At 32.9% G+C, this 11,616-nt stretch overlaps 3 protein-coding genes across 4 annotated transcripts; all 3 read left to right on the top strand.

Moving 5' to 3' along the window:
- Positions 1-501: 501 nt before the first annotated feature.
- Positions 502-1,846, top strand: LOC137818869 (uncharacterized). Of its 2 annotated transcripts, none has more exons than XM_068622505.2 (2): positions 502-660; positions 1,292-1,846. In XM_068622505.2, exons 1-2 carry the CDS (start codon positions 621-623, stop codon positions 1,543-1,545), a joined length of 294 nt encoding a protein of 97 aa, XP_068478606.2. In that variant the 5' UTR covers positions 502-620; the 3' UTR covers positions 1,546-1,846. The 2 variants fall into 2 exon arrangements, with proteins under 2 accessions (XP_068478606.2, XP_068478607.2); XM_068622506.2 differs by having other exon boundaries at positions 504-660; positions 1,298-1,846.
- A 2,514-nt stretch (positions 1,847-4,360) lies between these two features.
- LOC137818815 (EPIDERMAL PATTERNING FACTOR-like protein) lies at positions 4,361-5,326 on the top strand. Its single transcript, XM_068622431.2, has 3 exons — positions 4,361-4,573; positions 4,853-4,905; positions 4,983-5,326. The coding sequence occupies exons 1-3, from the start codon at positions 4,492-4,494 to the stop codon at positions 5,211-5,213; spliced, it is 366 nt and encodes a 121-aa protein (XP_068478532.1). The 5' UTR covers positions 4,361-4,491; the 3' UTR covers positions 5,214-5,326.
- A 2,074-nt stretch (positions 5,327-7,400) lies between these two features.
- Positions 7,401-11,002, top strand: LOC137818610 (coatomer subunit zeta-2). Its single transcript, XM_068622135.2, has 6 exons — positions 7,401-7,563; positions 8,654-8,813; positions 10,016-10,163; positions 10,245-10,322; positions 10,402-10,486; positions 10,722-11,002. Exons 1-6 carry the CDS (start codon positions 7,552-7,554, stop codon positions 10,779-10,781), a joined length of 543 nt encoding a protein of 180 aa, XP_068478236.1. The 5' UTR covers positions 7,401-7,551; the 3' UTR covers positions 10,782-11,002.
- Positions 11,003-11,616: the final 614 nt, after the last annotated feature.

The raw sequence follows: 11,616 nt of genomic DNA, 5'->3' as shown, positions 1-11,616 counted from the left end.
TCATTCAAATTTATTTATTGTTTTCTATTAAAATCGAGTTTTCCCCCTATGTTTAAAATAATTAATTTACAAGTATAATAATTCATAATATTGTTTATAAGTTTTTTGATTTTATTATTTTCACCTTATATTTTTCATTTAGATTTTGTTGTCGTCGGTGATAAAATGCAACAAAAACTTTGTTTTTGTTTTACATTGAATTATCTATACTCATTTAGTTTTTAATTTAATGCATTTAAAATTATATTAAAGATAAAATTGTATCACATTAAAATAATAACAGTATTTGTTGGCTATTTAATTTTTGTTTACAACATTATAAATAATTTATATTAAGTTGTTGTCTGATATTAAAATATCTATATATGTATTAACATATATTTCGTATATTTAAAATTATGATTACTAAATTTATTAAAATTTATATCATTTTAAAATTAAAATATAATAACTAAGTGCATTACAATTATATTATAAATTCAATGGCAGTGGTTTTACATAGAATAGTGTTTTCAAATTAGGTGAAATGATTAGAAAAACAGTGAAAAGCTGAAAAAAAAAAAAAAAAGTTGGAGAGAAGAAGAAAGAAACAGCTTCAACTCAACTCAGTGTAAACTTCAATGGCAGAAAGGGATCCCAAGCCCAATGACTCGATTTCAGGTTATCATCATTCAAAGCTTTCATCTTTTCATATTTTTTGTTTAAAAAGTCTTAGGATTCACGCTGCTTTATCGTGGGCCTTCATCTTTCAACTGTTGCAATTTCTGATCGTGTGACCTTAGTTTCAAAAGATTGTCCTTTACTTGATTTTGTTGAAATTGGTTCCAATATGGCAATACCCTTTTGAATTCTTGATTTACAATTTGTCGTGGTCTCCATTGAATCTAGAAGGGGCCAGGGAAATGTGTGAGAATCGTTTTCAATTTTCATTTTTGTTTTCACCTTTGATTACAAAAATTCACAGTTTTTACTCTTTTTAATGATTTCCATAACGAGAAACAAAATGTAGAGGAGGTGACTTTTTGAAGAAGTGAAAGTAGGAAATTAACAAAAGAAAAATTATTTCAGCCCTAATTCATAATATGGTTTCTTCTGCTTGGCGATTGCTGAAATTTATTTTCTTTCTGGTTGTGGACTTGTGAGGAAGATTGGGAAGTTACTTGATTTCTTATGTTGGAATTATTGGTTAAATGTTCTTGGTACATGTGAGGACAGATTCTTGATATATGCCACTTTTTTTCCTTGCAAAAGATATTAAAGATTTAAATTTTTTGTATTTGTTTCTTGGAAGAAAAAGATGTAAAATCTCCGAACATTTTTGAGCGAGCTAAGGAGGAGTTTGAGGCAGTGTTTCATCATGACAAATCGCCTCACCATCACAAAGAAACTCATGGGAGAAGTGACGACATTGATGAGAAAACTCCAACTGATGAAGTCAAAGGGCCAAATGTGTTTGAACGGGTGAAGGAGGAGTTTGAAGCTGTTGTTGAGGCCATTCATCCCAAGAAAGAATCTGAATCTGGCACACCAAAAAAGGATGGCTAGGCTGTGCTCTTATTTTATACAACAAAGGAGTTTGAAGACTTGTCTTAGTGTTGTTAGCTTAGCCATCTATACTACCATGTTTGCATTGTCCATTTATCTTTCTTTTCTTGTTGTCTCAATTATGATCTATAAATAGTAAATGATTTGTGTTTTCAATTGACTACATAAATGCTGTGTCCTCTTTTCAGAAAAAGAAAGAAATTGTCCTTGGACTGGTGGTAGATTATCATTGTGAAAGTTTAATTGTAGACTCTGATCTGTAACATCATCTAGTACATCGTCAGGATTTATGATTCACAAAGTATGCCCACTCTTTTATTAGGCAGTTAACTTTGTACTATCAAAACATTTATTTGCACATCTCACCTGTATGGAATAAAATTTGGGATTCAATTACACTGATATTGGTGTCTAATTACATTTTAATCCGCTTTAGCTGAGCCAGATTTAAATCATACCAAAAATGATATCTTACTGATAACTTAACCAACATTACATTTATGGCATTGGATTCCAGTGAGGTATCAATAATGGAGCAATGGCATATGATGCTCTGAGATAGGGATAAGTTATTGGTTGGTGCAGGGAAGTTTGATTTGGTTTGGCATGTATATGCATTTAAGAATATATATGCTGATAGCCTCTCCACCTCCTAGCTGTCAAAGTGTGTTTGGAACCATGATTCGAACGCATATATTCATGTTAAGCAATGAAGCAGAAGCTTCTACAAGTTCAGACATTATTGCATTAGAAGCAAATTCAGACACTTAAACCAAAAATGTCCATCCTCCATTATCTGAGAACATTTTCTACATCCTATTAGCAACACAAAGTATGTAACTAATAATAATTTATTTCATGAAAAATCAAAGCAATCCTTGCATGAACTCGTTTCAACATTATATTAGTAAAAGCTAATATCTGCCCAAAGCACAAGAGCAAAGATGATACTTTATGTTATGTTGACAATTTCACCCGGAATGATTTTAAGTTTCCCACAGTATTTTCTTACAAATCTTATTCTAATTAATAAAAGAACTGAATCCATTTTATAAGTTTAAGACATTAAATGCATTCTCTTTTTATTTTACTTGAAACTTATTTAAAAGTACTAAGAAGATTAATAGAAAAGTTACAACAGAAGAATATACCGTTGCTCTTTCATTTCCTGATTAACGTTACATGAACAGCCAAACATTCATGCAAACGATCTAACTCGTAACGCTTATCCTTTTTCTCCCTCATGTTTTTCCTTAACTCCTTTTCAGCAGCCTAAACTCTATATTATTACTAGCGGTCTTTTCTGTCACCTTCTTAGCAACTGTCTGCAGGTATGTAGGTAGATAGCATCAGCTTCCTTGACTATATAGCACATCAACATATGAAATATCCTTTTACTCAAATCACTCACCTGCCCCATAACTATAAGTAATAATTCCCAGACAATAGAGTTCACCCACATTACACAAAAATGAATATATATAGGTGCATTTCTTATTGAGTCATGCCTTCCCTTTATTGTCCTTTAACATGATTGATGGATGAACTATTCAGGTCATTTTTACTAACCTTTTTTATAACATCACCGAGCTTATTTATTGCATATATCTGAAACATTTGTTATCGCACAAACTGCACTGGCTGCGGTCAATTACACACAAATAATAAGCTTAACAGAAAAAATGACATAATATAACAGTAGTAATACTTAATGGCTACTTCACCTATGACTCACTGAACCCTCTATGTTTACTTGTGCATGCCTTGTTTTTTCTCTTTCTTCCATGGTGCTTTTGTACCATTATAAATTATGTAACTGGTCGCAGTCAATTACAACGCAATAATATCTACTTTACAGTGCCTAATAAGCTTAACAGAAGAAAATGACATAATATAACAGTAATAGTACTTAATGGCTACTTCACCTATAACTCACTGAACCCTCTATGTTTAATTGTGCATGCCTTCTTTGTTCTCTTTCTTCCATGGTGCTTTTTGTACCATAATAAATGATGTAACTGGAATATGCTCTCATTTAATGCGGGAAAATATCCAGCAGGTGAGGTGGGACACCCAACTTCAATGCCAAGTAGTAAAAGAATAGCCCAGATTGGATGTTAATAAGGAGACTTGTAGGTTCTTCAACAACCAACCCATGGAAAGTTGAGAATGTTACCTTATTTAATTCGTTAACTAACTCATTAAATTTCTTTTCCTGCAGAACTGAATGCTTAGAGACTGGTGCTTTTTACTACTTTAAATAACTGGCTTTCTGTTGCTGATTTCTTTCTTCCCCATATGGCAATGAAAGCATCAGGAAAAGGGAAAGGCTTTGTAGGTATTGTGTGGTCTACACGTCAAACTTTTTATTTGTTTTTTTTTAATCTGAAATATAAAAAATTTATAGGGGCCTTGCAGGTGTGCTTCAGGCAATCAGGCCCTAAAAGGGTGCTGTTATTCTGATTTAGTGGACCACCATAAATAGTACTACTAATTCAGATTGATTTGAGAGAGAAAGGCTTGGCTTGTTTTGAAAGGTAAGTTATCCAAGGTTAGATGCAGAAAGACAGTGGAAAAAAGACTAGTCTTTGGACTTCCTAGTGAGTTGTCAAATGAAGATGAAAATTGCTGGAGATTTTAACTTTGTGACAAGAAAACTGAATCTCTTGCTTGTGAAGCAAAATCTCTTGGCCAATACATAGGTTTTAAAGTGTAGCCTTAGAATGTTTAGGGGTCCCGGCCTGCTTTTTGGGATTTGAAGCTTGCAAGCTCCTTTGGTACCCTTCATATATTCCAGCAATCATCCTTAGCCACTTATTATGAGTGATTTAAATTCTGCACGTCTCTCCCAACACTATCATCAACAAAAACATCATCCCAAACGTTACCATCAACAACAAACATCATCTGATCACATCCATCATTTGCATTTTTGAAGAAAGAAAAATGATAGGAAGATTATTCTGTTTTCTACTAGCACTGCAAATAGTGAGTTTGGTTTCTGCAGTAAGGAAGCCATTTCTTCCAGGTTAGTTACAGTTACACACACCGTTTTGAAGATTGACTTCTTTCTATTAGTTGCAATTGTGGGTTTATCATACCCCAACTGTAACTTATTAATTAGCAGTGATATTTCTCCAAAACTTTTCAAACATACTTGTCGTAAGAAAAAATGACATTTGGATCGCTTGCCCTCAGAACTTTCAGTTCAGTGTATATTTTTTAGACTCTTGATCACCTCATTAAACTGTAGCTGATATGCTTCATTCTTTCTCTCCAATGTTAACTCTTGTTCCTTCCTTTTCAGCCCAAGAAGTGGTTCTACATTCTCCACCACCATATACTACGGAATCAAAAAAGGTGCGTTTCTCTTTCTTTTGTTTGAAATTGGGTGGTCTACTTGGTGTACTGATGACCAATATCTATCTATGTTAAAGGGTTTCATGGACATAGGCACGTCAGAGACAATGCAGGAAGCATATGATGGAGTGAGCAAAATAGGGTCAAGTCCACCAAGCTGTGAGAACAAGTGTTATGGTTGTGTTCCATGTGAAGCCATTCAAGTTCCCAGCACTAGTACCAGGCGCAGCCATTTGGGCATCCAGTATGCAAATTATGAGCCTGAGAGCTGGAAGTGCAAGTGTGGTCCCTCCTTCTATAGCCCGTGAACACTGTTCATATCTGCTAAATATTGTTGATATAATGTAATGACATGATATCCCTCTCAAGTTCATACATAATATCCCTTTGCAGTTTGTAGAAACGGGTCCTTGTATTCAAAGAGTTTGGCAAATCAACATTATCTTTACAACCACCCAAGCAGATAAATCTTAGGCTAATATTGAAATATTAAAACGCAAACGCTCTGTATGAATAGATGCATTTGATAAGGTTAGCTGGATTTTGACACCAGAACCTTTTGAAAATTCAACAAGACAAAAACAGAAACAAAAAGAAAAAAGAAGCAAATAGGTTCCATCCAAAAGCATGGTTGCAAGGTCTGACCCATACATTTCCATGGCCTTAACCGATTTATCTTCATTTTAGGAAAAGTTTATAGGGGTTATAGGTTTGCAGTTCCAATCTTTGCACTCTTCAGTCCTCTCCCTATCAATTAGTTATCTCATATCATTGACTTACCAGCGTAGGTGCGAGCTTAAACAGAATAATTGGACCATGAAACATTAATGAAGCTTGCAAGAGATCATATAATTCAGATTAGGCTTGATACCACAACCATACTCCGTTTCTCTGAGTACCCATTTCACATTCTTAGATTGCATTTGAATTTACGTAGTACAAAATCACATTGAAAGTTTAGATAAATATTCACATATTTGATCACATGTTCATGAGTTTAAAATTGATTTTGAATTTTTTGTCTGGTTTTTCTAAGTCTACTTGGTCAAAGATCAATTCTTCCTGTTATACTTACATAGATCTAACGAGTTTTCCCACACAACGAAAATTAAATACAGATCAAAGTGAAAGAAACATATGGTTGTGCTCCCTCATATCATTCAAAATCAATTTTGTAAATGCAAACACTAAGATATATTTATAGTCCAGTTTGGTTTATTATTTTCCAATCTTTTTGTCTTGAATTAGTCTAAGTGGACAATTTATTTTGGAACATTCAGAATTTGATAAAACCACATAATATGGAAAAGCAATTCCTCATTCATATCATGAAGTTATGATCACATTATTCATGCGTAACTAGAGAGAACAGACAACCTAGACTGTAGAGCATAACCATACCTTTCATCATTTTGGTGAGTATTAACTCTACCATTCCATAAGAATTCTTCTGGTTTGTTCTATAACACAGAGACTACTTTTGTAGATCAGACAAACTCTACGGAAGCTTAGTAGCACTTTGATTCCATTCTGCTCTGAATACAAATGATAGTATGCTATGATCTCCAAGATTATATAGCCAAGAGTCCAAAAACATTGCCACCTAAACATATGCACCAGAAGGCGTGATAACAAAAAGCTGCACATGAATGAGTAACTGAGTAATAAATTATGATACCTGCGGAGAGTGATGCTAAATGTTACATCTATATATGGTTAACTGTCTGAGGTAGTTCCTTAAACATGTTCCAAATCCAAACAATCAAAGGCAAAATGTAAAGAGCCTTACAGTTCCAGAGCAACACATAACTAAAAGCTGCACCTTTTATGATTCACCTGCTGCTACGATTCTCGTGAAACACACTTCAAAATCCGGTCTCATAAGGGCATCATTATAGTGAAGTATATTAAGTTTAAGATTCTATGGTTACAGTATTAATCACAGTTCAATAGTCTAAATTTATGACCAAATTCATCAAATACCTTTTTCAGAGAAATAGGAAATTAAAATTTTCGATATAAGTCTATGAGAATTATATAATAAGAAGATGAAAATAATTTTAAAATAGAGATTTTGTTCTCACTTTAAAAAATCACCACTTCAACCATTCACTTTGAAGAAGTACATACTTAAGATTTAAAGTTATTTTTTTTTCTCTTTTATTAAGTTAAATCTCTCTCATGATCCATTTTTTCATCCACAATTTCAGATTAATGACAATCTAAAAGAAATCAAATTGAACTAATTTAAAGATGTAAAATTTAATGTTCATTCACTTTAGTCCAACTAAAATGTTGAAAAATTGAAGAATATTACTAAATACTACCCATAATTTTTCTGGGTAGTTTTTTACAAGTAGTGACAAAGATAGTGTTGAATATTCAAGAATTTATATTTTCAGTTTTTGTTTGGGGTTTGTGAACTGTGAGTGTTATTTTTGAGACAATTGCTTTTGTCCTTGGCAGAAATTAGAGCATCAATATATGAAAGAGAAATATTTTCCAACAAAAACAAAGGAGAGATATTTTTACTTACCAAATTGCCCTTCTCTCTTATTAAAATTAATTCTTATTTGCTCCTCTCTCATCACAGATCTTCTATTCCAAACTTTGTTGAGCAGTGCAAAATTGTGTCTTCTCTCTGACATGGCATCTCAAGTAAGCTTCTTTTTCTCTCTGCGAAATCTTCATCTCATATCTTGTGCACACATCACAATTTGTAGGCATATTTAGCTAAATATGATAGGTTCGCGAAGAACTATGAAATGGATTGAATTTTGATTTTCTTTTCCCTCGTAATGGATCCGTTGGAGCACGAACTTATTCCTGTAAATCTAGGAATTGGGTTTCCAAAAAGTTCTTATTTTGTTACTGTTTGTTGGATCATCAAGTGATCTGGAATTTGAATAATGATATACGTGTGAGTGGGTGTTTTAATTTGATATGTACGTTTACTCTCGTTTCAGATCTATTTGTAACATTTTCCCTCCGAGTCTTTAATTTTTGAACTTTCAGGCATAAATGTGTTGATTTGTTTCTGGGTTTGCATCAATTTTTGAAAAAATGGTACCTGCTCCTGGTAGAATTGATGATAATTAAGAGAAGGGATTCAATGATTAATTATTGTTTTCATGCACACTAAAGTATGGTGATTAGTGAATGTGCTGGAAAGCATATTTGTACATTATTGTATGAAGTGAACACTGTAATGGATACTCTGTTATTCGACTTGGAAGGGTTTTCATGTATTTTCAATGTTAAATGTCGTAAGCAGAAGTTTTGCTAACATTGCAATTTATGCTCTTTTTGGATAAAATTCTCAATAAGTACTTGAAAAGAAAATAATAAGGTAAAACAACTTCGGTTTCTTCTACAAGTTAAAATTAGTTTATGCATAAATTAATTATAGATGCTGTCTCATTTAAAGTCTTCAAAAGCTGATTTTTACCTATACATAAGCTAATTTTAACTAACTGGAAAAGCTTAATTCGTTTCACCTTCCTATTTTTTCCTCATATTGTTGAGAAGTTAGTGTGAATACAGACTTGGTAGGTAATGCCAACTAGTGAAAGAAATCTTGATTACGGATTATTATTTTCCCATGAATGATGATTTCAAAAGGAAGCTGTTGCACTCACTCTGCTTGCATTTGCTTTCATTGGGGAGAAGCTTCGGATATTTATGCAAGGGATTTGTGATAAGCAAAGTGGTCCTTTAATGACTGGCTGTTATTTTGTTACATTTGTAGGGTTTGTGTCCTTTGATAAAAAATATTCTTCTTTTGGACTCTGAAGGGAAGCGTGTGGCAGTCAAGTATTACTCGGATGACTGGCCGACAAACCATTCAAAGTTAGCTTTTGAGAAGTTTGTATTTAGTAAGACTTTTAAGACAAATGCTCGAACAGAAGGTAAGCATTAGAGTTTGACAACCATATCTATGATCATTTTGTTTTGTATTAGGTGCTAGAGGTGGCCATATCAATCAATGTTTTTTTTACGTTATAAGGTTTTGGTTATTGATTAATCTATTTTACTCTTTGGTTTGATCTTTAACTACTTCTGTCTGTGGGTATTTTTTCTAAGAATTCTATTAACTTCTGTACATAGCCAATATCTTGACATTATTATAATACGAGTCATAATGTTAAACCTTGGACTAAAAAATAAACTGAAGTATTTTCATGACGTTTTTATATCATAGATTAAATTGTATACTGTCACACATGGTCATATGAGTTGGTGTTTTCGCATTAATATACAAAAATTCTCTGAATTCTTTTGGAACATTCTTACGATTGTGCATTCCTGTCTGCTGCACACCAAGTTCAGAAATAGATTGGGCCATTATTTTCTTCAATTGTGCGTTCCTCTTTGATAATGCCTAAGTGTAGAATGTTCAGTGGAATACTTAAGTGACTTGGTTCTCCCTAAGCATTTATGGCTTTATCAATTTGTATTAGTTGCTGGTGTCTCCAAAAGGATTACCTATGGAAGGACTGACCAGAAAGGCCAAGTTAAGCATTGTAGAGTGTCGCTCCTTGGACATTGACTCTCAATAGCAGTGCTATGATATAGACACAGGGTAGGTATTAAGGGATGTTTAAGTCTCACATCGAGCGGTATAAGATGCTTAGTGGAGTACTTAATGTTTTGGTTTTCCCCTCTTAATAATGACTAGCTTTTAAGGGAGGGATCTCAAAGTGCCTGGGTGTTTATCAGTTTGCTTTTATGAAAATCCTTTTGTGCTTTATATGTATAAAAAGTTCTGCCATGGTCAACCGTACTACTATAATATGTAGTATTTTGGTTTGTCCTTATGATTTATATTAATCGATGAGAAATAAGATTGAAAAGTTTATTAGCTTGTCACTAGTGGGGATAAGTGATACACACGGTAGTCTACTACTATATTGATCTCAAAACATATGATGGGAATATCCCTAGCAACCCTAGGCATGATTGATCTTTCTTTTGTTTCCCTTGCTAGGATGAACATGAAATCGATATTTCAACGAAAGCAGCTCTCAGCATAACATACTAATGATATTAATATGCTATTCTTCATGTTTCTATTGAAACTGATTTATCGTTTACAATTATCTATCTGCAGCTGAGGTAACACTACTTGAGAACAATATCATTATTTACAAATTTGTACAAGACCTGCATTTCTTTGTTACTGGTGGTGATGATGAAAATGAGCTCATTTTAGCATCGGTACTTCAAGGTTTCTTTGATGCAGTCACCCTTCTATTGAGGTAGTTTTAGTTGTATTTTATTATATGGATTTAAAACTTGATGCACCTTTACTGATCGTGCTGTGTGTGCCTTTTATACAGGAGCAATGTTGACAAAAGAGAGGCACTTGAGAACTTGGATCTCATTCTATTGTGTCTTGATGAGATTGTTGATGGAGGGTATGCATGTATTTCTTAACCACAACTTTTATTTCCCAGAGAAGTAGTTTAATTTTTTAATTATTGTTTTTCATCGAAGGATGATACTTGAAACAAATGGACCTCTTATTGCTGAAAAAGTGACCTCTCATAGCTTGGATGCTGATGCGCCCTTGTCAGAGCAGGTAATGCAACTCTGTTTTGGCTTGGTTTCTGTTCTTAACGTGCGATTTCTTTTGTACTGAACAACTCAAAATGCACAAAATATGCCATATAGATCAAAGATGGTTAGGTTATTCCCTGAAGTTACATTACCTTTTGATAGCAATTTTTCTATAACACATATTTGCAAGCCGAATTTAGAATAACAATGGCATGTACTTGATCTTCAATCTAACAGAAAATTTCTGGATATTGCAGACACTAACTCAAGCTTGGGCTACAGCCAGAGAACATTTGACAAGAACCCTTTTAAAATGATGCTTGCATACACTGAAAATGAGCTGCTTATAGTTGAATGGCCAATTTTTTGTCTTTTAATGAGAGTTGTTTCATCCCCTAATTTGTGGATTATTGTTCTGAGCACCATACAAATTTTCTGACTAGTGTGTACCTCCTGCATTTTAGTCATTGTTTGTCAAATTCAAGACTACAACTCCTCTCTGCTTAGGTTTATCATTTATTCTCATTTTGTTTTAACACATGAAAACTGTCTATCTTTGATTTCCTCTATTTTAATTACTTCAATATGTTTCATGATTACGCCACTTTTGAAAAAAAAAACTAAGATAACTAAGCAATATCCCAAATATAGTTTTTTCTACTATAAACTAACAAAGGAACAACTATTATTCATTTTTGTGTAATTAAAACACTGCAAGATTATTGAAACGCAAAACTACTGAAAGATCAAAACCTAAATATATAATCAGATTGAAGCAACGAATTGATATAGACCCTTTTAACATCTTCCACTAACTATAATAGTTTCCACAGTAAAATAGACTATTTTGAAAGATTTCTATTTTGTATCCAATTAATTCACATGAGTGTATATATTCCAATTCTTTCCTTTTGTCGTTTAATCTAATATACTAACAATCTACAAAATAAGGAAAGTGAAAATATCACTTTTTTTACTCTCTTAATTAGGTATTGTTTACTTTTCTCTCTCTTGTATTTCATAACTGTGTCAAGTAGCCAAAAAAAATATTTCTCCATTCTCTAATCATTTCAATTTTAAAACAACTATCTTGATATTTTTACATTCTATTTTTTTTTAGTGTATCAATTTCAATTTAGTATAACATAACAT

The sequence above is a fragment of the Phaseolus vulgaris genome, chromosome 10, assembly GCF_051622355.1.
Source record: "Phaseolus vulgaris cultivar YP4 chromosome 10, ASM5162235v1, whole genome shotgun sequence".
NCBI lineage: Eukaryota > Viridiplantae > Streptophyta > Magnoliopsida > Fabales > Fabaceae > Phaseolus > Phaseolus vulgaris.
This window is presented reverse-complemented; position numbering and strand designations above follow the sequence as displayed.